Here is a 27,630-nt window from a genome sequence, read left to right as displayed (position 1 = left end):
ATATGATATTAAGTGAGACTTGTATTTTCTGCCTTTCCATAAACCCGAGCACAAGCATAAGTGAATGCACCTGGAGAGAGGGATGCGCTGAGAAAAACAAAATCAAGCCAGGGTGTTTTCACAGCATAAATTCTCATTACTTTGTCATTTGTACCTTTCCAAAATGCATACACTTATTGCTAGATGAGAACGGGAATGAGATCTAGAAAATGAAAACTAGACATGAAAGCCTGCTTTGTGCCAATTAAGGATTGTTTTTTATTTTAATAAAAACCACAAGGTAGCAAAACAGTCCATCTCAAGGGACAAAGGGCACAAATCAAAGATATCACATATAAAAGAGTGGTGGTCAATACAGACAATATTTTTCTGGAATTCTGAAATATGGTCACATGTGCCATTAAAACCTGGGCTGATTATTATTATTATTATTTTTTTTGAGTCAAACACACAGTAAGGTCTATGAGTGACTAAGCATAAAGCAGTTAGCCTTCACACTCTTCCCACTCACTGGCAACAGCCTATGGGACTACCTTCATAGAGCAATTTGTTTTGGCTTTTAATATTTTATAAGTAAACAAGAAATAAATATTCAAAAATAAGAGGGAAAGAAGGTGTTCCATTCAATGGTTGGAGGCGCTGGATCTTACAGTTACATAGGTCATTTACTGTCAGATTTAGTCCAGCGCTGCTACGCTCGTGTGAGCTGTGAACTGCCGAGACGGAGACCCATTTTCAGTGGAGCAGAACCGAGCTACACCTAGAAGGCCTCTCCGGGGCTGGGACAGAACCATGAAAAGGTAAGTCAATAAGACAGCGTGTGTATGTTCATTTATTTGGTCTCCACGTGGTTGGGCACAGGGTAGGACTGCTGGGTGGAAAAGTACCCAGAAAGGGGACTGCCCAGACCTAGAGGAGGAGTCTGAAGACAGCAGGGCCCTAGCCTTCTGGACCAGGGAGAACGGCAGAGATAGGACACAAGCCCTGCATGGAAATCCGTACCCGAGGGTGAGGATCCGCCCCTTCGGTAGGGTGCTAGCTAAGGTACGTGTAGTCTGTGTGCCAAACCAACTCACGCTCATCCCACCTAACATCGACCACTGCGAATGAAGACAGTGGGAAGTCACAAGATTCTTTTCTTCAGTTTCATACTGCCATATAATCGATCGCTAAGCATTTCATATATCACATAAAACTTTCAAGTCAGGTGCAATTTAATTTACCAGAAATCAGTGAGAAAAAGAAAACTGCTCCAAAACACCAGAGACAAGAGACAGGGACACCTCAGCGCTTTTCTACCTGTCTTTTGAATGGACGCAGGCCTTTGGATAATGGAAATCATGGTTAACATGAAGCTTGATTACTTTCACTGTCTTGGAATTCAAGAGACAAATCTTGCGTGCGCGCACACACACACACACACACTCCATTTCTCCCCAAAATAGCCACATTTTTTTTATTTGGTGATTCAGTACATTTTTAATTCAAATAGTCACCACATAACCTAGGCACAATATTAAGCATTGTACAAGCAAAGTATTTTACTGATTTTCATTTCAATTGCCAAAGAGTACAATGAGTGAATTGGTTAAAGGATATACTTCTGTACATAAAAATATCCATGTATTTATACAAGGGTATGGAACAGAGTTTAAAGATAATAAAACCAGAACATCACAATAAATAGGATGTGTTCCTACAGGACAGCAGAGCACGCTTTGTCAGTAAGCGGTCCAGTCTCTTTTCAAGGTGCTTTTTTCTTCTGAGCTAGGCTCACACTTCCCAAAAGAAGGGCTAGGGTTTAGTCACGACTGGATCTGAATGCCTACGTTCATATGTTGCTTGTTTATTTGCATCTCCAATAATGGGGGCAGAAGACATGATCATTTATTTTCAAAAAGTCTTTGTGACTTATCAAATTCTATTGATTTCCCACTTCAGTATTTTAAAATGCAGGTTAATCTAAGCTCTAGCACCGTATGAGAATGAAATACATGTATTTTTGTCAGAGCAACAATATTTTATATCATCTTTGTTCCTCTGGCTATAACAATTCTGTTTAGAAAAATTTACCACACTAAAAATAGTCGATCTAGGTTGTCATAAAAAAGAATATTAAATACCTTTGGTAAAAATAGATATATTTAACAGGATTAGAAAAGCAAACAGTTATAATGTCAAAAGGAGAATATAAAAATGTACACAATAAAACAAATAAACCAACTTATAGATAAAGTGAAGATAAGGCCACTCTTCTTTTCAGGCTTGTCTCTTCCAAACCATGAATGTAGTTCTCTTCTTCTAAATGGTAGAAATTTCAGTAAGCAATATGGAAAATCCAGTCTTTCTTACCAGCATGACACAAGTCTGATTCATAGCGACACAGTTCCTTTTTAAGAACCAAGTTTGTAGAACATAGAACACTCTGGTTTATATATGTGAATCTAAGGAAATAATTCCAGATTTCTGTGATTGTAGGCCCAGCACATGGAGCTTGAGAGTTAAGCAAGGCAACAGAATCAGGTGCTTATCTGCACACAGTTTTTTCCTGTACTGACATTAGCCTAAGCCGTAGGGAGACCGCGGATACACACAGCACAGCTAGCTGAGGAAGGGCATGGGAACTCTGTAACTAGATAGTGATGGACAACATTTCATTTCTTTCCGCGCCCAAAGACTTTTCTCCCATCTTTTGGGCCTCTTCTCAAAAGAGCTGTTGCACAACTTCTAATTCCGTTCGGTGTCTCCTCTTTTAGAACTCTGCCAATCCTGAAGATGAAAGGTCCCTGAAGCAAACAACTGAGATTACGGATGGAGATAATGCGCAAGTTCTAGAACAGATCAGCCATGGAGCCGCACTGCTCTGGGAGAGGCCGCGTGTGCTGATGCATGAGGTTATCCTCCTGTGTGCCCTCTGCACACACAGTCACACTCCTCGTGGTGCTCCAGGGCCACGTCCGTGAGAGATTTATGCAATCCCCGGACCCCACTCTTTGGTCTCAATTGAAGGACCTGAAAGGGAACAACATATAAGCAAGCCGTTGTTAAAATCAACCAACATCTGTAACTTTTGATTTCATGGATAAGTAAAATTCCAGCAAAGACTCTTGGGGCCCAATGAACACTGACGAAATTTTGACTTTTTCCTAGTGAAGGCATCATGAACACGCTCCCCTACCCCTCAGAGAGATCCTAAATGATCATCATATATGTTTTAATATCAGCCACTTGGAAGGATGCCGTCTCTGCATACAGAACAGTCCTTCCATTGAAAGTCTCACTGCGCGCTTTTTATTTTACTCCCCTGACAATATTGGCAGAGAAGTTCACCTCGACTGAGTATTCTGAAACCCCTACTGCCCACTCCTGTATCCGTTGGTTGGTTTCTTTCACTCATTCATTTTTTCACACATGTAACGAATATTCGTACTTGAAGTGATACAAGAACTACAATACTGAGGAAGGAAACGCGATCGCGCTACAGCTGAATTTGCTCAATGATGCCACTCATTAATTTTCTTGGCTACGCTTCAAGTCCTCTATAAACTTGATGAGACGGATTAGATGTACTTCATAGACATGAGCCTCCATCACAGCTAACTTTGTGCAGCTGGGTACTTGTGCAGTATACGGAGGCTGAGCGATAATACCAATGATGCCTCTATTAAACGAAGTTCATGTGCAGTCTTGTTTTTTAATAAAAACATACAGCAAAATAGACACCGATACTAAAGGTATTTCTTTTTAACACTGTGACAGGAGGACACAGCAACGCATTCGATAAAAGATTATCTGAAGTATTTGATAAGAACTCCCTATTCAATGCAGATTTGTGCTTCTTATAATAGAAACAATAATGTTTCAGGAACTGTGTTTGTTCGGATTATGAACAAAGACCAGAGCACATAATAATACGAAGTGGTCTAGTTTCTCTGCTGTCTGGGTAAGACAAAGATAACTTCATAGAGCAACTTCTAAAAGATACGCTTCCTGGAAATGTTCGTTAATCCAAAAAGGCACAAGTCAAGTCTTATGACTGTTCCATTTGAAGATTTAAAAGAGAAAAGTAGAGAGTGCATACCTCATTTGGAGCATGCGGTCATATCAAAGGTTAATCAGCTAACATTTTTGAATGCTTACTGGGTGCCAGGCACTGTAATAATGTTTTTACATACTTTAACTCACAAGAATTCTATGAAGTAATTTATAATTATTACCCCTATTTTACACATGAGTGAACAGAAGCTTTAGAGAGAATAGGGACATAACCAGTATTTGTGCTTTGGCCAAAGATGAATTATTGAAGTTAGAGTGATCGATAATAATTTTATAAAGACTCAGAATATATTATTAGCCATATATTCTACTTATCTGGTAACTTTCTTCCTAGAGAGATAAACTGCAAAGTCTTGGAATAGCGATGAGAAATAGGAAACTTTTAAAGCAGATTTTCTATTACATTCACAATTCTAGGATAAAAATTACTAAGACTATATTATTTTAACATGAAACTATTGAATGCTACCTTAGGTGCCAGTCCCTGACTTACCATTTTGAACAACCTGAGGTGGGATCAAAATGAACTACTCTTAAGATACTGGTGGTATACCTTATCAAACTTCTGTTAAACATTGTTTCTGGAATGAGGCTGAGTGGCCAGATAAACTGCAATACTGGCCTAGCCGACGTCTTTAATTCCTATCTCCATTTGTATACATTTTCCCAGTTAGTAGAGGAAAAATGACTATAAAAGGTAAGGGCTGGAGAAGCTACCGTATACAGTCCTACCAGGCAGCCATGGGAGGCCACGATCTTACAATCGTCCTTTCCTCTCGACGTGCTTATGTCAAGATGCAGTCACCAAATAAAAGCACCCCCACCCATGACCGCACCCCCACCCCCAGTCTTCCTCTACTGATATTTGTGGAGATTTACAAATAGCAGAAGAATCTCATAAAGTTCTAGTGATATTACATCTTAGATAAGAAATTCTAATACACGGAAGGCAGCTTAATTAGTGCTTTCCTTCTTAATTTCTTTCCAAAGTTTTGTTTTGACTTCGGAAGAGAAAGACAGACTTGGAAAATGACCTACAGGTCTCAGATAATATGAAAGAAGACAGTTTTCAGGACACAGTTTATGACAGCGTCAAAGAAAGAAGGCAGAAGCACATCTCACACAATTTTGAAAGAGAGGTTCAAGCTAAAATTACAAACCCATGAAGAAGTAATTCAGGGAAAAGCTAAAATCAGAGGCTGGGGAAGAGAGTACATCAGGTACAGAAAGAACCATCAAGAAATAGACGAACATGTACCACTGCCTACACTGTGCGAAGTGCCATCAAGTTATGGGTGCCGCAGAACCGTGGGGGATGGGACTCATGACTAGAGAAAGGCCACCGAATTATATACTTTTTACCCAAAACAGATCTATGCAAAAAGAATAAGGCCATACTTCATGTTACCAAAAAAAAAAGTATATAAAGATATAAACAAGGTGAAAATCATTAGGCTAATTGAGGAAGGAAAAAAGAACAAACACAATTCTATGGTCGGAGTATCCTATAGATCTTTTTGCCTGAAAGGGAATACTTGTCCTACCTCTGGGCAAAATTCATTAAATCTTTATTGATCATTTGCCATCATCAAAGTCACAGGGTGGGGGGGAATGAAGATGAGTTAAGAGAACAGCTAACATGTATTAAGGGCTTGAAATGTACCGGAGCTGGTTATAAGTGTTTGGTCAGCTCCTTGAATCCTCACAGTAAGGTATGAACGTGAGGTGTTCACTTCACACACTAGGAAACCGGAGGCACAGAAGGCGAAGTCATTTGCTCAAAGTCAAAAAGCTGGATGTCTGCCTTTGGGGTCTGTTTTCTTAAGTACTACACTGCAATGTGATCTTTGTTCTTAGTTCTCAAGTTGGTAAAAACAAATAAAAACAAATAATTATGAAAGAGCAAAAATTCTCTAACAGAGATATCTCTAAAGTTCTACACATGCCCAGCAGACGGACGGGTTATGCTGGGACGGGCAGGCAAGGAGGAAGTGTTTCAAGGAAGAGGTAACACCTAAGTTCATACATATGTAGGGCTCTTGTCTTGCTTTCTGAAAAGTCCTATCTGGAAGATAGAAAAATCATTAAGGAAATTGGGGGGGACAAAAATAAATAGTATCCAATAAATAGTATCTTCCAACAAATAGTATCTGGTAATCGATACAAAAGCAGTAAGAATCTCAGTAGTAGATTACGCTACAGTATCAAAACATGTAGCAATAATATGACCCTATGTATTGCGAGCCTTTTAATTTTCTAAACTTATTTTCTGTACAATGGCTGAACCCACTGAAAATGGTAAAGGAACCAAAAACAGGGAATAACTGTAATCATGACCTGAGCCTAAGGCAGATGCTTAACCGACTGAGCCACTCAGGGGCCCCAAGTACTTTCACTTCTTTAGGAGTAGCAGTACTAAACTCAGAACTTACTTCCAAAACGCAGGATGGAGACAAATGTAGGCCTCAGAAATGATCAATTACACCAAACAAATAAGCCCTTTTTTTCACAAGGTAATTTGTTAACAAAAACCTATCACAAAAAAACTAATGATTCCCACAAAGCATTATAAAAAATTAAGACATGATTGTTACCGGAGGTATTTGTGAGAAATGTGGAGTATTGTATTCCCACACACACATGCCTCAGACTATTTGTGGGAAACCCGAACGAGGTGGTCACACAATTAGATAAACACCCCTACTTGCATGTGCGTACGTACAGATAATGCATACCTAACCACCGCACCCAAAGACTAAAGAATAATGGAGTGACGTCATTCTGGAAGAAGGCCAGTGAGTTTACAAGCACTGCCCATAGTCTTTCCTCACACAAGAGTTTTCTCTGAGACGCTAAAATAGAAGCCACATACTCTGTGGCAACTTTCTTAACAACCCTAAAGCCAATGTTATTTGAAAAGAAATCTGCGAGTATTGGACAGAGGATGGTGCACTTGACCTGAGGACTGAGTTAGCTGACCAAAAGCATGATGTAGGCTCCGCATCTGATAAGCTTCATTAGAAAAGCTACTATGACTAGTCTGGGTTTTATAGATCTTAGGATGGTGGCTATAAATCCAAGAGTTGTTGGCTAAATCGGGGTCCCCAAATACACTGTATTTAATAGGGATGTGTTTTAGAAAGCGCACAATTAGATGATTTTAGGTGAGGAAAGATCATTCTAGTTTAATTCCTGTTCTCATCACAGCCTTTCATAGTCACCAATCAATTCTAACGCCTGCCTTGATTTTAAGGCATTTTATTGCGTCTGCTTGGAACTGCCATATTAAGGGTTTTTTCTTGACTCTCAGATTCCCGGTTCACAGAGTACAGGGAAGGCCAGCCTCTGAGCACAGCCTGGCTGGAGCAACCTGAGCCAGGGAGCTCAAGATTATCTCCTTCCGGAAAGGGGAGTGGAGACTGCTCCAGCACAAGGATCTTGAGAGGCATGGGATGCAGAAATGAAAGTAGAACATGAGTTATGGTGGTAAACAGTCCTTTTTTTTCTTTTTTTATCACAGACGGCAGTTTGGGATGTGACTTTCCAAAAATGGCAATCTACTGATTGCCAGGGAATAACACAGCTGCGAAAAACCTGAGAGGTTACCGTATTTTACATTTATTTCAACTGAGGTTAATTATCCTAATGGTTACAAGTTATTGGTAGATCTAGCATGGAAACAGGCTCCCTGGGCTATTGGCATCCAGGGCTTCTGGATTCCACTTTATCACCTGCCAACACAATATCGGTTCAGGGTGGGTCAGCTGCGTCATATAAAGTGCACTTGATGGCACTGGGAAGCTTCAGGTTAGGTAACAGGTGAGTTTTACTGATGTCCTTACGCCCATGAAAAATCATTTTATTTATTAAGCATGTATTTATTCTGTATTATTCTTTGGGTTAGTGGAAAAAATACAAAGAAATGAAATGAAGTTATACTGACGTGCAGTTAGAAGGGCCGATTTCGGCGTGGTACGATATAAACGTTTCGTAAAAATTAAGGTTGCCTCATCAAGAATGTTTTGCTTCCTGATGTATGAGTGCTACATGTTGCTCCTGGAGAAAGGGTGGGCATAACTGGGGATATTCTAGCACGAATGAAAATTTGGAGTAAGTTCTAAGGTTCGCAAGGCTCTGAAAAACAATAATTACTAACATTTAGTATTTATATTTTCCTTAATTCCACAGTATAAAGAGATGAAAGGAATCCATAAAAGGTTTAACGTGCTATTTGGGGTGACATGAATAATAGGAAGATTGATATAATTACGAATATGTCTTCTTGGGATTCATGTTCCCGTATTGCCCCAAATGGAAAAATAAATATCAAAGATCTCCTCTCTCCAACAGAGACAAGTCTGTCTTTAAAATATCTTCCCTTCATATTTTGAAAAGTATAACGTTGAAAAGCTTCACCCATTTCTCCCCCTGCAGAACACGTTTGCTTTTCTGTAAGACAGATGAACACGTCACTGACCACCCATGTTGTACAATCACAGGACAAACTTTCTAAATCTTCAATGCCTGGGTTTTCAAGCTAAAGGTCCTAATTTTAAAAAATGAAAACATGCACTATTTTGTAAACCTTATTTATTCTGTTTCCACGAAGGCTACATCTCTTCTCCAAACAAAAATTCATTCCAGATACACGGTTTTGTTATTTTTCTTAAGACACAAAGGAACCTGAGAAGAAAAGGGTCTACCTACCTCATGATATTTTTTAGTGACTTTGCTCGGGACACACTGACACTCATTGCAGTTGTGGAGGCAGCAAGCACAATTTCCACCACAGCGTTTAACCAGGAGACAACCTGGCCAGAAAATGGTATCGGTTCTCTTTAGCTCTTCCCTTATGGACACCGAGAAGTTACGGGGCGTGCAGCTGTACAGTCTTACCTCCTCCTTTAGAAGGTTCAGGTCCACCACTGCAGGGCATAAAAGAAAGCAAAGGAAAATAACATACTCATGCCCTGAGCCTGAATTTATTTCATCAAGATCTTTTCAGAGAGGAATCTATTTCACCAACAATATGCCCAGCAAGGTCCCTTCTTATTTTAACGAGGTTGGGGGGCTCCGTAGCTCGCAAGTTGGACTTTCATTTCATAGTCCACAAAGCTTCATTATGACTTACTGACCATTAAAGAGATGCCATTGTGCAATATTAAGAACAAAGCCAACAAAACAGTTGAGAGCTATAAATAGGAAACTTAATAGAGAAAAAGAGGGCTACACCTTTTAACCCTCATAAAAAAGTAAACAAGGAGAGCATTCTAGAATGTAGAATGATGAATGCTTGGATTAAAAAACAAATGCAATTTTTAAAAGGATTAGAAGCTCATGCAATTAACGAAGAACAACTTACAGAGACTTGCTGCCAGGACTTTATATAATTTTTCTGGCAATGAGACTCAGAAAATGCAAAAAGGGCATGAAGGAAATGAATTTTTGAGGACAGCTGAGTAGACCATGAGTGAAAAAAACGACACATTTTAAAAGGGCTGACGTTGCTGAAAACCCCTGCTTCCGGTACACTGAGTAATTCATAATGTTTGAAATTCAGTTTAACTAGGCTCCTTCAGATTTCTATTCTTCCCCTTCTAAAGGAGGGGAGAGATGTCTAATTTATAACAATTGTCTCTATTCTTTTAGCAAGCTGGTTAACTATGTGATGTTTTATTCTTTAAAAGAATACCTACTTGTGAAGACCAAACAAAAATATCCTTTCATCAGATTGTTGTAGTAAATTCTCAAAGAATCACTGTTTTTAACTATAAAATAATACTTGCCTCAGTTAATTTATATCAAAATAGCATGTCATATTTAATATGAATTAATATAAAACGTGAAGCGTACTTAATTATTATATCCTCGAATTTGAATTTCTGCTTTATTACTTTGCCTTTTTTTCCCCTAGAAATGTTCAAATAATAGCAATTCCAATAAAATTGAAGAGTTTTGGATAACATAAAATTCATCAGAATTTTTTCTTCAAAAAAAATTATTAAAATTTGGAATATTATCTAAATAGAATAAATCTGGTTAAATACCTTTTCGCTAATATTAGAAACATTATAAACAAGAATTGAAAAAAAGAAACCAATTTTCTGGTTAAAGATGGCTTCGAGTAATAATAAGCACTGTGTACTGCAGTTCGAAAAATGAAGTGTCAATATTTGAAAATAATTTTAAAATGACAAGGTGATTAAGAATCACATGCTTGTTTTCTTGTTGCTTGTTTTACAATTCTATATTTACTTGTACATGTGATCAGGTTTTTCTAAAATGTGAAAGGAAGCCAATGTAAGTATTTTCAGGAAATATATGATGAATGATGCACATGCAATTGTAAATTATAAGCACATGTCAACTATACAGTTGACTAAAACCTTGGTCAAGTATAGGGAAGCGCCAAAGAAAGGCTAATTCCACAGGTTCGTTTCAACATTTTATTTAGCTAAAAAATTATTTTTTTCCAACTCAATAGAAAATCACTGTTTTGAGTATTTAAAGATTTCCCTTTCATCTGAAAAATGATCCTGTGAAAGGAAAGCTTTTAAATATTTAAGAGGAAATGAGTTCATTCTTTTGAGAGCCATAAAAGACCAACTTATCTCTAATAAAAGTAATAAGATAATTGAGTTAAGTGATGTCACATATTTCACCTGATTTCATTTGGCTGAACTAATAGTATATGTACATTACTGCTCGTTCATTGTTAAAGCTGCATATAAGTGTCTCTGAATCTTTTCTCTAGAAGTGGATATCTAGGCAAGAAGGGTTTAGAAAGCTGAAAACATGCACACACATACAATACAAAAGCCAGTTGCCAAGATTTTCAATGCTTATTTAAGATTGATACCTCTTTAGAATGTGAATGAAGCTCTCAGCTTCAAAGGCTATTCATCTACCTCAGTTTGAAACATACTATTTCGTGGAACTAGAAAATGAGACTGTATATGTTCACTTTAAAATGTTTACTTAACCACAATAAAAGGTTAGATAGATTTCCCCAGTGAACTGAGTTATGATACCTGCTACAATGTGAAAATTTAAACACACTTGCAACTTAGCTTCCACTCATTTATCATGTTTGACACAACAGTCAAAAGCCCTTTTTAAGTACTGGGTAAGCCTGACTTAGAAAATAAGGTGTTTTCTTTTTCTGCAGTAGCAGGTATGAATGAAAACCCTAAGCCAGAGGAAGAAAAGGAAAACAAAAACAAAAACACTGAAAGACCTTAATGCAGTGCACACTACAAATACAATTAGGGTTTTTCGATTTGGCATATCTTATTTGAAATGTAAGCTTCCTACCCCTAAGACTTCAAACTCATCTAAGCGTCATTAAAATAAGTCATGTGACTATAATTTGATGTCACAAATTCTCTAACCATTGTGCAGAACTTGTGGGCAAGAAAAATGAAACAAAACAAAACAAAACACCCCAAAAGAAAAAAGATCAAAAAAGAGAAAGAAAGATCATGTTCAACACATTTTATATATATATATATATATAACTCAACTCTAGTCTTATGGAGGTTTCCCACTGCAAAATATTTGAAAAATGAAAATCAGTGTTTGGGTTCTTTATTTCCTTTCTGTAAGTACTTCGTAAGACAACACATGTGTTAGTTGGTCTTTCTAAAGAATGAAGATTTTGAGTATGACACCATTAAAGTCATTTTTCTTAATGCAGATTTTCTTGTTCAGATTCACCAATATTGCAAGTTTTACTAAAAAAGCTAATACTGACTGAAAAAAAATCATGGATACACTTTGTTAGTTGCTCCTTCTTTTAAGATATTCAGCCCAAGGATATTCTCTTGCTGTAATGCAATCTGAGGGTGGTCTTTCCAAGACGAATGTGGTAACACTGTGATATGTTTATTCTGTGGAAAATCAATTTCGATGTCTAATTAGAAGCTTTTAAACGTTTTACTCCTTGTTCCTTTGTAGAAAGACTCTTGGGAGGGGAGTTGGTTTTGTCTATATAGATGTTATCCCACACCTGCATTTTAGTTTATGTAGAGTTCCAAAAATATACACTGCTTTTCTCACACTTACTGGATGCTTAAAAAGTTAATAGTTTTGGCAAACTGCAAGGGCTTCAATTTGGAAAGTGCTAAATGAATATTTGAAAGATCTGGTTCAGTGCTGGATGCTTTTAAATACATGCTAGCCTCTAGCCAAATCTTCGCTGAGCACCAGGCGGAGAGGTGCGGGCGTAGAGGCCTGGCTAGAAGGGAGATGATGAGGCTGGAGTCCTGAGATCAGCTGTCAAAAAAAGGATCTGAGTTTAGAACCCAGTTTACTCCCTTTGCTTTTTCCAGATCAACATGATAATCTACTTCAAATCTAACAAAGGCTCTATTCACAAGTGTTTCGGCTAGCCTTGCAGATCTTCATTTTCCTGTTCCTAAGCGGGAGGGAAGGGAAGTGTTCTTAAGTTATTCATCAAGTTATTCATCAAGATCAAATCTTATAAATATGCAACAGCTTTCAGCATCTGGACAGGATTCGGCTGCCCATGTACTTGAACACCGATTTCAAATATTGCTGAGAGGAAACCACGTCTGTTGGCACAGCAGAATACCACGGTTGGGCAAGTCTGGACATGACCTGCTGAGATTAAAGCTCTTGATCCAGAAGGGCTGCAACTCCTAGCAGGAAAGGGCAGGAATCCGGTTTCTTTCTGACAAGATTTAGAAGAACAAGTCTGGTGCAATCTGCCCGTGTGAATTGCTCAAATTAACTAAACACTGTTCCTTCCATATAAATCTCCAGACTCATTTCATTCTCTAGAGAGACCCTGGGTAGATTTCAATGTTTCTGAGAGCCTGAAACACATTTTTTGAGTGTATTATGATTAGCCAGTTATTTCTATTACTGTTTCATTTGCGTCTGATATGGATACTTTCCAATCCTAATGTTACAAGGAAAATTAGCTAACCTTAGGGATGACTCGGTTAATGTTATTTCCAATTTTTTGACCATGTGGAATTAAGTTTAATTATCAACACTTTCATTCTTGAACAGAGATGCACTCATAGGGTCAAATGATCATTTTGGAGGCAAATTTATAGACAGAAAAATTATCATGGTGTGGGTTCCCTTTGGTCATTCTTTTCTTGCTTTGAATCCTATCTTGGAAACTCCTAGTTCTATTTTGTGATGAGCCACTGTTATTTTCCATATTATTTATAGAAGTTTGTAGGCTTAAAAGATTGAAATTAATATAACCCTGACCCATGGGGTCATGGTAGGCAATGATTTTTATTTCTGTCCCTTTTCTAAGGCCCAAGTCTAGTTTAGCAGCTAAAATAATCTCCCTCGCATTTCTAAATCAATATACCCCAAATATTAGATTTGAATAAGCAATGATTCTCATGAAACATAATAGAGGACTTCATCAAAATGATATTTTTGAATTAAAGAAATGGCAAGAATTTTCAGCAAAAGTGTTCCTTTTAATCTTTCAAACCCCATGAATTATAACTGCTTCTCTTTGTAAGCATTTTTATTTAATGTGTAAACATTCTCAACTGTTACAAAAATGGGTTATTTACATATATCATGGAAGGATTTTAAACTCTACTCCTTAGAAGCTATGGTGGAAGAATCCAGAACACTAAAATTGCTAAAAAAAATTAAACGAGGTTCTAATCTGAAGAAAGAACTTACCTCTGGATTTTCTTCCAAAAACAAAAGCCTTGCCAAGAAGTTGCCAAGTTGGCCTATATAGATCTTCCAAGTCCAACTGCCATCTGTCTGGTTCAAGATACCGAATGAGATCTTCCAAGGTACTAAATGCAGTGACAGCGTTATTAAGCAGATCCAGTGGCAAAGCTGAAGGGGGTAACATGGAAGGGCTCACGGCCTCTGTGAATTGCTGAAAGTAAAATGAATCTTATGTTAACTGTTTTAAAAATGACAATGTATTTCTTCTGGACTTAGGCATGAAGTTAGGTAAACTGAGGCTGAAAATGCAAGGGAAGTGAAATGGCATTCAACCCGAATTGTAAGTAATTGCTTTGCAAAGACTTCATCTAGATGAATTCCAATAGATCTCTGTGCAGTCAGTGAGAAAGACATTAACCTTCATTATCACAAACCATGGCGGATGTGGGTATCTGTTGCTTAAATAAAAAGGAAAACGTCTCTATGGTTCAATTAGGGACTTATAATGGAAATTGTAATACCATTTACCCAATTTTTCTATTGTTTTTCACTTTCCATTTTCCTGAATCTGGAAAATCACCAGGTAGTTATGCAAATGAGTGCCAGACAAATTAAAAATTTAATATAAAGTAATTAACCCATGAAGCATTAGAAAACATAGGCGAAAAGCCTTTCACATTGGAGAAGAACTTGTTAGTCAAGATAGAGAACACCCAAACCATAAAAAATAACTTTGATACATTTGCCCATGCTTTTTTTTTTTTTTTAAACAGGATTAAAAGACAGTCACTGGGAGAACGGCCTGATAAATGACATAACTGTCACAGGATTAGTGTCTAGCATATACCAAAAAAGCCCAACAACTCAATAGAGAATGGGCAAATTCCAGACAAGAGGCTTGAATGGCCAAACGACATATAAAAGCATGCTAAAATTCAGTCGCTATCAGAGAAATGCAAAACAAAGTGAGGTATTATTTTACATACAAAAAAGGAGATACTATTTCATGTACATGAGATTGGCAAGGATTTAAAAGAAAGGATTGCCAAGGATGTGGGTAAATTGGAATTTCTCTGTTCCGCCTGCAGAAGTGAGTATAAAAATTGGTACAACCACTTCAGTTGATTTAATGGATGTACACAGGATATTCGAATAAAAGATTTACAGGATTCATGTCTTTGTAATTCACTTTTGAGGTTTACATCTTTTTATTTGTGCACATGGAAATATGTGCAATGATATTCATCACAGTGTTGTTTGAAATCGAGAAAAATTCAAAATAATCTAAATGCCCAGCTATAAAGCAATGGATTAAAATACACCATTTTAAATGGGAAGCAACAAATGAGGCAATAATTTCAATAAAAGTTCAAGAACAAACCTGCCCCTACAACCACCGACTTTTAAAAAGCGGACTAAAGGCAGGGAGTGGTAGATCAGAACTGAAATCAAAATAGGTGAAATAAATACATAATCAAATGCCCAACTTATTTTTTATTATTTATTACTTTTATTTATTATTATTATTTTTGCAGAGGAGGGGAGAGGAAGAGCGTAGAATAAGACATTTATGTCAATTGATGTTTATTACAGTAGTATTTACAATAACAGAAAGTTGATGACCAATCTACATTTATAATATTGGAATAGTTACTTGTACTGTACTCAAATTGAAATGATGTACGGTCATTAAAAATTAGGTCCTCTAAGAATTGTCATTAATAAAAGAAATGCCTACGATAGTAAATGACAACAAAAAATCCCCAAGCTATATAAATATGCCTTGATTCAAGATACATAAATATATACAACATACACGTCCATAATTTTAACATTTTTATAATAAATATAGGTTCCTTTGAGAGATCCAGTAAAAGTTATAACATTTGTTATAATAATTTAAGTAACTATCATGTAAGCTCTTCCTTTTCATCCTGATTACTTGGACACCCTGGACCAGAAACTGGAAACAATGTACTATTTATAGCAGCTGCTAACTTTGTTGACCTGCCTTCAGTCTTTGCTTATTCCCTTTATTCTCTGCTGCATAACCCTGGGTTAATCTACCTAAAATAAGTTATCACTGATCATGTGATGAATTTGAACAAATGCTTAGAGTGATTTCTCATCTGGAGGATAAAATCCAAATTCCTTACCCTGCACTCAGGATCCTCTCAATGTGACCTCTGCTCACCTTTCCCATCTAATCCTCTACTCATCAAAGACATGCACATTTTGTTCCAATCAATCCAGTCTCTTCACTAACTACTGCACATGTCATATTCATTGCAGACTTTGTACCTCTACCCATGCTAAATACTGCTCCCCTTCCCCCACATGCGAAACCCTCCCTCCTGTGATCCACACAGTAAATCTTTACCATTTATAATGGTTTCTCTTGAAACATGATTCATCCATGAAAATTTCATTAATAACAGGGCCATCATTGGCCATATATCTCAATTGTGTCAATTTGAAAAAGATCCCCTTTCTGGGCTATCCCCTGGGCACATGGTTTGAAAAGCAGAAGCTGCTTTTCTGTAAATTAGAAAGTGGACCAAAAAAAAAAAAAAAAAAAAAAAAAAAAAGAAGGACCACTGTTCTCTGGGGTAGGCATACCCCTGCTGGGGCTCATAGCTTTATGGGTGCAGAGGCCTCTCTGTCCACAGGAAGGGGGCATTTTTATACCACACAATCAGCAGAAATGAATGTGGTAGTCTTGGGTCAACACTGATTTAATTCTTATTTTAAAGATCTAATTTCAATAATATCAAGAGTCTGACTAAAATGTTATTAGCACTAAGATGTTTTCAATTATTCTATCCAACTTTTGAGAGTAAAAACCAAATGTAATACATTTCTATTTACTTTCAGTATTTTTTTAGTTGTCCAAGAAATGCAATATTGCTTTGATAGAAAGTACTATTACAGTTGATAACTATATTATGGATATAAACAAACAATTATCTAATAAAAGCTTGCACTGTTAATTCAGCCAATTTGGTAATACTGATTAAATTTATAATGTGAAAAGGTTAATGCAAATGTTTTGCAAATTTTTAAAAGATAAGCCAAAATGTATGTTTATGTAAAGTGAAAATTAAGGGCTGGTAATACTCAAAGAATAACTGAGTTATTACTCATGACTATGACGATATAAAACAAATCAAATGTGTCATGATCTGCACACTGAGAGTAAATATAGAAAACTAAAACAAAAATATATTCTTCATTAAAATGTCACAGTGCAGATGTATATTTTAGGTATGATATAAAATTGTTACTTAAGCTATTTTCAATTAGACCATAACCCAAGCATGGGTTGGCTTATTTTGTTTCCACGTTTATTTGAGACTCTCTGCATAGACTGTTACTTTTGAAGCAATGAAAAGTTCCAACTGATATCAGCACTGCTGAGATAAAAAGTTCGAAGTATTTATACAAAAGAAAGCAAAACAAAATAAGCCTGTGATACTGAACAAACAAAATACGCACACCTTGGGTTCAATGAAATATTAGAATACCGATCCCCTGAAATGACAAGGATTGAGAGAACACTGCATGTACGTACTTGTCAATGTCATAAACTTCCAAGTTTCTAAATACTTAAATTAAAATAAGATAACTTTTTAAGACACACACACAGCTGTCCCCACCCCAAAACAGGAGGGGAAAATCAACTTCTTCCCCTGGATTCTAAGAATCAATCTTTGGACAGAACAGAGGAAGCAGTGCTTTCATTTAAGGGCCTTCTCATGACTCTTAACCACACCCACCGATTCAAGGAACAACCAAGTTGTTCACTTTTGTAGTTCTGCTTTTCTAAGCTGTCTAAAGGGATTCTCAGAGAAAAGGGGGAGTGATGGAAAAAAAACAGAGGAAAAAAATGTCCTCTGATTTTTTAAGTTTTAGTTTTTCCTCTAACCAAAAACTACTCTTTTTAGTCTAAGTCATAGCCTTTTCTCCAAGATTTAGTGTCTGAAGAATTCTAACAATATCTTTTGTATTTAAAAATACTTATGTTGGGCTAAGTGCCTTGAATTGAATTGTAGCTGCACATTCTCCACTTCCTCTCTCTTCTATCCATCACGAAGAGATACTTATTACTAAGTTATGGGTTGCCCTAAGACTATTTAGCGGATGATAATGGTCAGTAATGGAAGGCACAGCTTCTTGGTGTCCTGTAAAGTAAACTAAATCAACACCCTTAGTGAGCCAGAGAAAAGCTTTCCTGCCATTACGTGCAGGGTAGCAGTGACAACCTGGTGACTGTCTAGTCCCAGGGTAGATGTTCAGGTATGTTACTTGGAGGGATAGATGGTGAAAGAGCAGAAGGGGATCTGAAATCTCTTTGCAGTGAAGTGTCCTGTCAAACAATGTCTTTCCAAAATGTCAGTGCCATGTGACCCTCAAGAAGGGTCCTACACAAAACGAGGTCTTTTAAATTTCTTGGTGAAAGTCATTCTGAATGACAAAATGATGTGAGAGAAGAGCCCTAATCAAGAGTCAGTGAGTCTAGACTCTAATCCTGGGGCTGCTCACATTTAGGGAAGAGCATTTAGGCAGATACTATAAGCCCTCCGAGCCTCAGTTTCCTCCTCTGTAAAGCAACAGCTGCTAAACTCAGTCACCTCTAAGTTTCTTTCCAGGTTTTAATTTAAGAATTCTGTGTAATTGTCAGAAACGAGACAGTTCATTTTCTCCACATCCTTGCCAACACTCATCTCCTGTCCTCTTGATGACAGCCATTCTAACAGGTGTGAGGTGATATCTCATTGTGGTTTTGATTTGCATTTTCCTGATGACTAGTAATGTTAGGCATCTTTTCATGTACTGTTAGCCCTTTGGATGCCTGCTTTGAAAAAAAAAATGTCTATTCAGATCCTCTGCCTATTTTTAAAAAATCAGATTGTTTGTTTGGTTTTGGTAATTGAGTTGTATGAGTTCTTGATATATTTTGGATATGAACCCCTTATGTGATATATGGTTTGCAAATGTTCTGTCCCATTCCACATGTTGCCTTTTCATTTGGTTGACTGTTTCTTTGATGTGCAGAACCTTTTTATTTTGATATAGTCCCGCTTGAATATTTTTGCTTTTGTTCCTTGTGCTTTTGGTGTTATTTTCAAAAAATCCTTAGGCACTGCTGTGGGAATGTAAATTTGTTCAGCCATTATGGAAAACTGTATGGAGGTTCTGTACAAAATTAACAAGAGAACTACCATATCATCCAGCAATCCCATTCCTGGATATACATCCAAAGGAATGAAAACAGGATATCAAAAATATATTTACCCTATGTTTACTGCAGCGTTATTCACAATATCCAAGATATGGAAACAACCCAAGTATTCACCAATGGATGAATGGATAATGAAAATGTGGTGTATATTTACAATGGAATATTAGTCAGCCATGAGAAAGAAGGAAATTCTTACATTTATGACAACCTGAGGATGGAACTTGAGGGCATTATACTATGTGAAGTAAGTCAGAGAAAGACAAGTATTGTATGATTTCACTTACAGAATCTAAAAAAGCTGAACTTGTAGAAACAGAGAATAGAATAGTGGTTACCAGGGGTTGGGGGGTGGGTGGACATGTTGGGGAGATATTGGTGAAAGGGTACAAATTTGCAGTTAAAAATTAATAAGTGTTGGAGAATATGTAACATTGCGATTATAGTCAACAATACTGTATTACAAACTTCAAAGACGTTAAGAGATCTTAAATGTTCTCACTACAAAAACAAAACCACTATGTGATGTGATAGAGGTGTTAGCTAATGCTATGGTGGTAATCATAACGCAAAGATAAATGTATGAAATTTACACATTGTACAACTTAAGCTCACACAATGTTATATGTCAATTATATCTTGATTTAAAAAAAAAAGAAGAAGAAACAAAAGTTCAATACAGCTTCAGCAAAATTTTGGAAAGTTTCAAAAACAAAATATCCTACTTAGTAAGTATGTGATGGGGTAGAACTCTATTTTTTTTTCTTTAAATTTTCCTTGTTGCCTTAGATTATCAGTAAATTTTGGAAGACACTGCCCCATGCTACAACTAACAAAATTTGGCACTGATTTTTTTTTCCTGCCCTGAGAGTGCATACAAGTTTACCCTGCTTATTAAGAATCCAAATGTCCCTAGAAAGGCATACATATCTAGCTTATGAATGGAAGCTGTGTGACTCTAAAAATTAGAAGAAAACAGGTTCATGTCTAGAGAATTGGTATTAGCATGTTTTCAAATACATATAGATACATGCCATGTTGTGAGCTGAACTGTATCCCCTTAAAATTCATATGCTGAATTGAATGAGGTACCCTTTAGTACCTCAGCACGAGACTGTGTACAGAGATGGGGCCTTTAAAGAGGTAATCAAGTTAAAATTAGGTCCTTTGGGAGGGGCCTAATCCAATATGGCTGGTCCTTAGAAGAGGAAATTTGCCTGCGGACATGCACCTAAGAAAGACCACGTGAAAACCACAGGGAGAAGATGGCCACCTACAAGACAAAGAGAAAGACCTCAGAGGAAACGAATCCTGTTGATACCTTGATCAGGAACTTCTAGCCTGAAGAACTCTGAGAAAATAAGTTGTGTTGCATAAGCCACCAATCTGTGGTATTTTGTAAGAGCAGCCCTAGAAAACTGGCATGTGGTGTGTCATCATCAACTTCTCATGATATTAGAGCAGCCAACAAAGATGAATTTTATACTATACCCATTAAATCACTTCACATTTATTCAAAAGCTTATGAGGTGGGCACTGGAAACAAAACAGACCAAAATACTTGTCCTGGTGAAGTTTAACCTTTATAAGCCAAGTATTCCCTATTATAGGAGAGATATCTCCCTCCCTAAGAGTGATTTATTCTTTGCCAAAACAAAGCCGCATTGAGAATTTGCTCCTGTGGATCACAGAAGTAACAAAACAGTATCCCACAAATCCTGGTGAGCGAGGACCATGAAAAGTGAATTTAATATGAAGGAATAACTGAAAAACAAATATATTTCTACTTTTATTGTTGAAAAATAACTGGTAGCCCCTGTGTTCAGACCAAGTAATGGCCATCTGAGGTACCAGCTCAACACAGCAAGTTTAGCTGCAAGAATGAGTTCTCTTCTTGACTTCTCCAGTGTTAACTTTTGAAAAATCAACATTTTAGTGTTTTTGTATTTTTTTATGGCTACTCTAAATATTTTATGCATTTATTATCATCTTTTCCTTTTTTAGAAAAAGAAAAGCTGACTCCCTGTTTGGAATAGTACCATCCGAGTTGCTTATCATTTCACAATAAATAGTTACGTATCTCTAAAAAACCATAGCTTGTCTTTTTATTAGGATTTTTGTGGCGAGTGCAATTTTAAAAATACAACATTTACAATGAATCTTCCCTGGACAAACACACACATACAAATGTTTACTCTGAGTAGCATAGCAACCACTGCAAAACTTTTAGGGCCTACAAAGATTTATATTGCAGCTTTCTTAGTCGACTGCATACAGTACATTTCAAACTGATAAGGAGCCTTTCACTTCATTCATACCTAACAGAAGGGTTAGGAAAGCGATTAGGTTTTATGACTGTTGCAGTCATGCAAAACAAATAAAATAATAATCCAGGTGTTGAAAGAGAAGAAAACAAAAGGTTCAGTCTTGTTACATCACTTCTTCAGGGTTCCCTCGATCTCATTTATAGAATGTGGAGCTGATATAATGTATAAGTCTGACTTTTAAAGAGCTTAGGAAGCAGACAGGGCATGCAGACAAAAATGCCTGCCAGGAACAACTGACGGGAGGTTCTCTAAAGACACAAGAATGCCCTGGAACAATTCATTTAAACATGCTTCTTTGTCCTTCCCCTTGTTCTTATCTGAATTCATCCAGAAAGCTATCTTGGTTATGTTTTTAAATTATTTTTAAGCCAGCAAAGAAAAGCAAATGCTTGCATTCCTACTGGAGAACAGATGTTTTAATACTCTGTGGGTAATGCAGATTATATATTTAAGTGAGAAATCCTAGGGAAGGTGGCCTATTGTATTCATATGAAGTCTTAATATTGAGAGGTTCTTAACTGAAATAAAACTTGACATATCCATACAAGCAAGCGTAGTGACAGGCCAGAATGAAGAGCGAGAAACGTTTATTAGCCAGAACTTAAAAGCACTGATTTCTGGGCTTAAACCTGAAATTGACCTGCAAATGCCCAGGGCTTCCAGATTTCAGGCAAACCCTGAGCAGCAGCAGGGCCTGACCATGGAAAAAGTAGAGCGCTAGCTTTGCCAAAAGTGTTGTCTTTAAGAAAGTCATGTTTATGTTCATAAGCACGGCTTCTTACTAAATTAGTGGATGAAATAATTGCTATTGGCCAGATTCCTATCAGTATGAAACTTGAGAATTACCACCATCTGACTAAATTGGCAAATTATGACACTGTTACCCTCAAATCCTCCTCACCTAAAGCGTTTGTGGCCCGCAGGCACCCCAATGAAAGAATTTCACCCTGATGCCAATGCCTTAGATGGGAGGGTCTCCCAGGAGCCAACCCTTTACCAGGGGGCAGGGTGATTGAGGGCTGGTGTATCAGAGTCTACAGGCAGTTTTTCCACTTCCTAGGTGAAACTGTGGATTAGAAGCAATAATTCATATTGAAAACTAGAATCCCATGGGACAACTAAATCACATACTCCCAAGCACATTTTCCACAGTGGCATCTGTGGAAAGCCAAAATTAAGGGTTTTTTTTTTTCCTACTAAGAGTTTAAAAATTATTCCTCTGAATCAAAAAATGTGACGGGCCATAAAAAGCTGAAACAACATTTAGCAGCTGCAAGTGTTTGACAACAAAGCATCACATGGATTTTTTCCTCATCTTATTACATTGGATGCCTGTAAATTTGCTTTGTTACAGTACCCGAGAAATGATCATAGTAAGGAATTCCAAATGAAAGAGAACGTAAACTAAGAACTGTTAGAAGAAAAACACACCTTCGCTGCAATACTTGAACTAATGTCCACCTCCACCCCAAATCCCTAAGACTTTCTTACAGAAATTTTCTCTTGTAAGTTCAACATTCAATGTATCATTCAATGGCCAATAAGGGAAATTTTCAGGATGCTTTGTGAAGATCTAGCTGAGAAATGATGCTTTATATTGGTAGATATTTTCAATTATGTGTTCAATAAATTTAAAAATGAATTAAAACCCTCAACTTCATTTGAATTTTGTACAGGTGGAAGACTTTCTTGAGTAAGAAACAATGGCACAGAATTATCTTGATCACTTGGTCATTAAGAATGCATTCACACTCTGGGATGCCTGCATGGCTCAGTGGGTGAAGCATCTGCCTTTGGCTCAGGTCATGATCTCAGGGTCCTGGGATCGAGCCCCGAGTTGGGCTTCCTGCTCAGGGGAGCCTACTGCCTACTTCTCCCTTTCCCTGTGTGGCTCCCCACCTTCCCGCCCTCCACTCGTGCTCGCTAATAAATAAAATCTTTAAAAAAATTAAAAAAAATAAAATCTCTTGGCATGGTAAGAGGAGTGGGAGCAAGTAGCTGAAATTGGAGATAGTGATAAAACAAATCCCTCAGGAGATGGCTGTGTGTGTGGGCAGGGGGCAGGAATAAGATAGTCTAATGGAAGTAGTCCACAGGTATGTAAAGTAGAAAGGTCATCAATGACCCCCCCCACCACTCCACTCACCAGCTTGAATCCACTAGTCCATTTTTTCAGTCTTCATCCTAATTTACAAGGAGCTTTGCAAGTTTTCTTCCTACCCCAACAGATGCTTCTCCTTAGCTCTGTTTGCTGGTTCTTCTTGATCACCTAGCCTCCACATGCTGGAGTGTTCCAAGGCTCATTGGTTGGACTGCTTCTATTTCATGTACATTCTTTCCTTCAGTGATCTCACATAGTTTCAAAGCATTATGTGTGATTTACATGCTGACTATCATCAAATCCCTATTTCTAACCTGCACCTTTTCACTATCACAGCAAATGGCAACTCCATCATCTGGAGTCATCTTTTGTGCTGCTCCTTTCCCACATCCCCCATCAAATTATCTTGGTTCTACATTCTGCCTATGTGTAGAATCTGACCCCTTTTCACCACTTCCACTGCTACCATTTTATTATTTATTTATTTTTTAAAAGATTTTATTTATTTATTTCACATAGAGAGAGAGCCCACGAAAGCAGGAACACAAGCAGGGGGAGTGGGAGAGGGAGAAGCAGACTTCCCTCTGAGCAGAGAGCCTGATGCGGGGCTCGATCCCAGGACCCTGGGATCATGCCCTGAGCCGAAGGCAGACGCTTAACGACTGAGCCACCCAGGCACCCCTCCACTGCTACCATTTTATGATCCAAGTTACCATCTGCAATAATTTAACTGGCCTTCCTGTTTTGCCTTGTCAGCTGAATTACATAATAGAGGTTTACACGTTCTACCACAAACGGGAGACATATTTTTATTATTTTATTTTTCTAGAAATATGTATCTGCTTTTCAACTTTACATTTTTCAATTATGGCTTTTACTTTAAACATTCTACTGATTCCTTAACAGTAAAACCTGATGGAAGTAGTTTGTATGGATTTTACAAACCTCTCTTAACCCATTATACTTTTTGAAAGTTGCTAGTTCTCCTGCCACGGAGTACATTCTATCTGGTCAGAAGGCACTCAGTAATTGTCCTACAGACTGCAGATGATGCAAATTGTGTTCTCTTCAGAGGAGGACAGCCATGCTCACCAGGCAAAGAAAACTGGGTGTTCCTATAAATTACATGGTGAACATCTTAGCTATGTGTGTGTCTGTAGGGATAAGTGTTAAAAGCAGAGACACTATCACCTCCCTTAGAAAATTGTTTTAAGGACTAAGTAAAATAGTACAATTTAAAATATTAATAAATATGTGAGCATTATACATATTAGGAATTACCATACATATTTTTATTGTATATTCCAGTAATCACATTATATCAACTTTGGTCGAGATAAACAATTATTTTTAAAAAATTTAGTTCATGATTTATGTTGGTTTGTGCTGTATGGAGTGACATTACCTATTTAGTCAATGTTCACTGATATCCCCACCCAACATTCTTAGAACACTGACATGGCAAATCAGAGCTTGTCCTGCGCCAGAGGGGAAATCCTTGTTCAAACTTCTTTCTCTGTTAAAGCAGATTTATATTCAGTAGCTCTTCTCAGGGGAGAAACAGGCATTTCACAAGAGTGAGTTCAGGAAATGCAAGTCTAGGTATGTTTATGGCCATGAACAGCTCTATGCTGAGGAACTTAAAAAAATATATATATATATTAATATCCTTAGCTCACATCTCTAATTTCAGTCTTCTGAATCCTTCTTCCTTGCCTATAAAGTCTTTATGTGAAATTAAACAAATAAAACCCCACGGAAAATGCAGGATTTCACTAGTCAGGCCTACTGTGTGACTGTTAACTGCAGTGTGTGGGATTGTATTAAAACAAACTCCTTTAAAGTAACTATTCAGTAAAAAGTGCTCACTGCAAAGACGGAGGCAAATATGGATGACAATTATCTTATCAAGTGCTAGATCACTTCCTTTCACCTTTTTAATCACTCTGTGATATTCCTATTATGCCATTAAGTCTTCAGTGCTCATCCCCAAATCTGAACACCTCCAAAAAAGGAAAGCGTAAACAGTTTTATGTTCTTTCCTGACGCCCTTTCGCATTGGTCACTACACCAAAACGAAACTGTGTTACACGGCCAGAATTCCGGACACATCTAAAGGAATTACTCAAGGCCAAAAAGGGCATAGAATATTCTTGTGAAGAGTTGCTGTCATTATCCCCAAACACACCAGGAAAGTTGGTATATTCTGTTGATGTAAGCGAGATATGACTTTGAAATTGGGGGCAGATAAAAGCGAGGTCGTCTCACAAACTGTTATATGACTCTCATGTGCTGGCACTGAGGTCATGAAGCTTCATCACCGTTGTGCGGTTCTTACTCCTTGATGGATAAGCCAGTGTCCCCTGGGTAAGGACTCCCACAGGGCTTGAAGACTAAGTGCCATGAGACCACTTCATTCCACTGGAAAAATTAAGGGTAGGTTACAAAGAAGAGGTTAAAGTTCATCTAGAGCTCAGAGAATAAGAAAGGACTTACACAGATTAGAAGGAAGCACTTCCGGTATTTGCAAGGAGCCTGAGCTGTCAGAAGCAATGGTGCTGGGTTAAAAGGCCAAGGAAGAGCAGAGCTGAAGCACTGTCACTGGGGTGGGGAGGGAGGGGGGGGAGGAGCAGATGCCAGGAGGGGAGGCTGTGGAGGCAAGAGAGGGTCTATGATTGATTAGGAGGCCTCTGTGTGCGACGAGCTATGGAATTAGGATCTAATCACCCAGCAGCAGGAGAATCCAAAACAATTTTAAGGAAGGTGGGATACAATCAAGTTTATATTTTTGGTTTTCTACTTCTCTTCTCTGTGAGCAGGTGTTCTAGATTGGGGGAAAAGGGTGTGAGGACTCTGGTGGAAGCCATAAACAATGCTTGGAAATCGGAACCTCTGTCCATGCTGTTTCCCTTTGTCAGGAATTACCTTTCTCCCTTCCTCATTTGGCTAATGGTGACTGATGAGTAAAGATTCAACTCCTCCAGGAGGCGTTCACTAGCCACGCTTTTCTCTCTGTACCACTGCTGCTAAGCTGGTTGCCTTTTTCCTCATCCTCTGCCACATTTCCCAGGACACTGAACTGAAATTACTGCACATCTCTCTCCTGCTTGCCCAGAACATATTTCAGAGAAGAGGATAGCTTTCTTACATTTCCTGGATAACTCTGATCCCTAGTAGCTTTTAAAATCTGGCAGAAAAAATATGAATGAAGTATATATATTTTTTAAAAAGTATGCTTTATAATCTGATGAGCACTGTTGAGGAAAAGAAATGAAGGGAAGGGTATCAAAGTCTATGACTGTGGTAGCATCAACAGAGACTGGTAGCTGATGGAATAGGGAGTAAGGAAAAGAAGAATCCAGAAAGCTATTTTATATTTCTAGCTTGAGAGAATGAGCTGAGAGACACAGATATCCAGCATGGACAAAATAGGGAAGGATGAAAGAAGGAAAAGGTTTGTGTTGGGTCATTTTAAGTAGGGGAGCTGTGGAGTAATGGCATGGGGACATCCAATGGACAACTGCAAATACTTCCATGCCATGAAATACTAAGGACTGGCTAGGGATAGAGATTTACAGTCATTGACACATATAATGTTAGTTCGAGCCACGGAATATGAGAACAAACCAAATGAGAAGAGAAGCTAATCAAAGAGAGGTAACTGGGATTCCCAGTATTCGGATGCCGGGCTAAAGCACAGGAGCCCACACTGGTGCCTGAAATAGAACAGCCAAAGTGGCCAGGAAAGACCCTGCAGGCCCTGGAGGCACTGGCCATTCTTCAGCCAAAGGGCAGGACAGTTTTGAGACGTGGAGATGGATAGCAACATCAAAGTGATGGAAAGGTCAAGAAGGAAGAGGGATACAAATAAGCCATGGTAGTTATTAAATAGGTGGTCTTTTATACCCTCAGGTAGAGAGAAGTTTCACTGAAGTAGGTAAGGAAGAAAGAGCCGTAGAGAAAAAGGAGCGTAAATGGAGAAAGTGACTAGAACATTAACTTCATTAAGCACGTGGTGAGGAAAAAAAAACGAGCCAGATGAATGGGTTTTTGGGAAGGAAGATTCCAAAAAGGCTTAATATAATAAGGGGACAAATCTGCGGGCATTTGCAATCAGTAAAGAAGAGACCTGATGAAGAAAACAAGACAGGAAATTTGAACACAGAGGAGGGTTAATATCCAGTGCAGGTAAAGACAGGGCAAGACTATCATCCTGATAAACTGCATGG

At 37.8% G+C, this 27,630-nt stretch overlaps 1 protein-coding gene across 5 annotated transcripts in view; it reads right to left on the bottom strand.

The window, feature by feature from the left end:
- Positions 1-245: 245 nt before the first annotated feature.
- The window catches only part of PDGFC (platelet derived growth factor C), a 205,392-nt gene continuing 178,007 nt past the window's right edge, over positions 246-27,630 (bottom strand). For 3 of the 5 annotated variants that reach the window (XM_034661472.1, XM_034661470.1, XM_034661471.1), the window contains exons 5-7: positions 13,738-13,945; positions 8,764-8,981; positions 247-3,012 (exon numbers count right to left, since the gene is read on the bottom strand). In XM_034661472.1, coding sequence (XP_034517363.1) covers positions 2,896-3,012; positions 8,764-8,981; positions 13,738-13,945 — 543 coding nt within the window. In that variant the 3' untranslated portion in view covers positions 247-2,895. Of the gene's footprint in view, positions 3,013-8,763; positions 8,982-13,737; positions 13,946-27,630 lie in introns of all 5 variants that reach the window. The other 2 variants (XM_034661473.1, XM_034661474.1) reach the window with 2 other exon arrangements.

Source organism: Ailuropoda melanoleuca, chromosome 5, assembly GCF_002007445.2.
Source record: "Ailuropoda melanoleuca isolate Jingjing chromosome 5, ASM200744v2, whole genome shotgun sequence".
Taxonomy (NCBI): Eukaryota; Metazoa; Chordata; class Mammalia; order Carnivora; family Ursidae; genus Ailuropoda; species Ailuropoda melanoleuca.
Note: the sequence above shows the minus strand (reverse complement) of the source record. Positions and strands in the feature narration are given on the sequence as shown.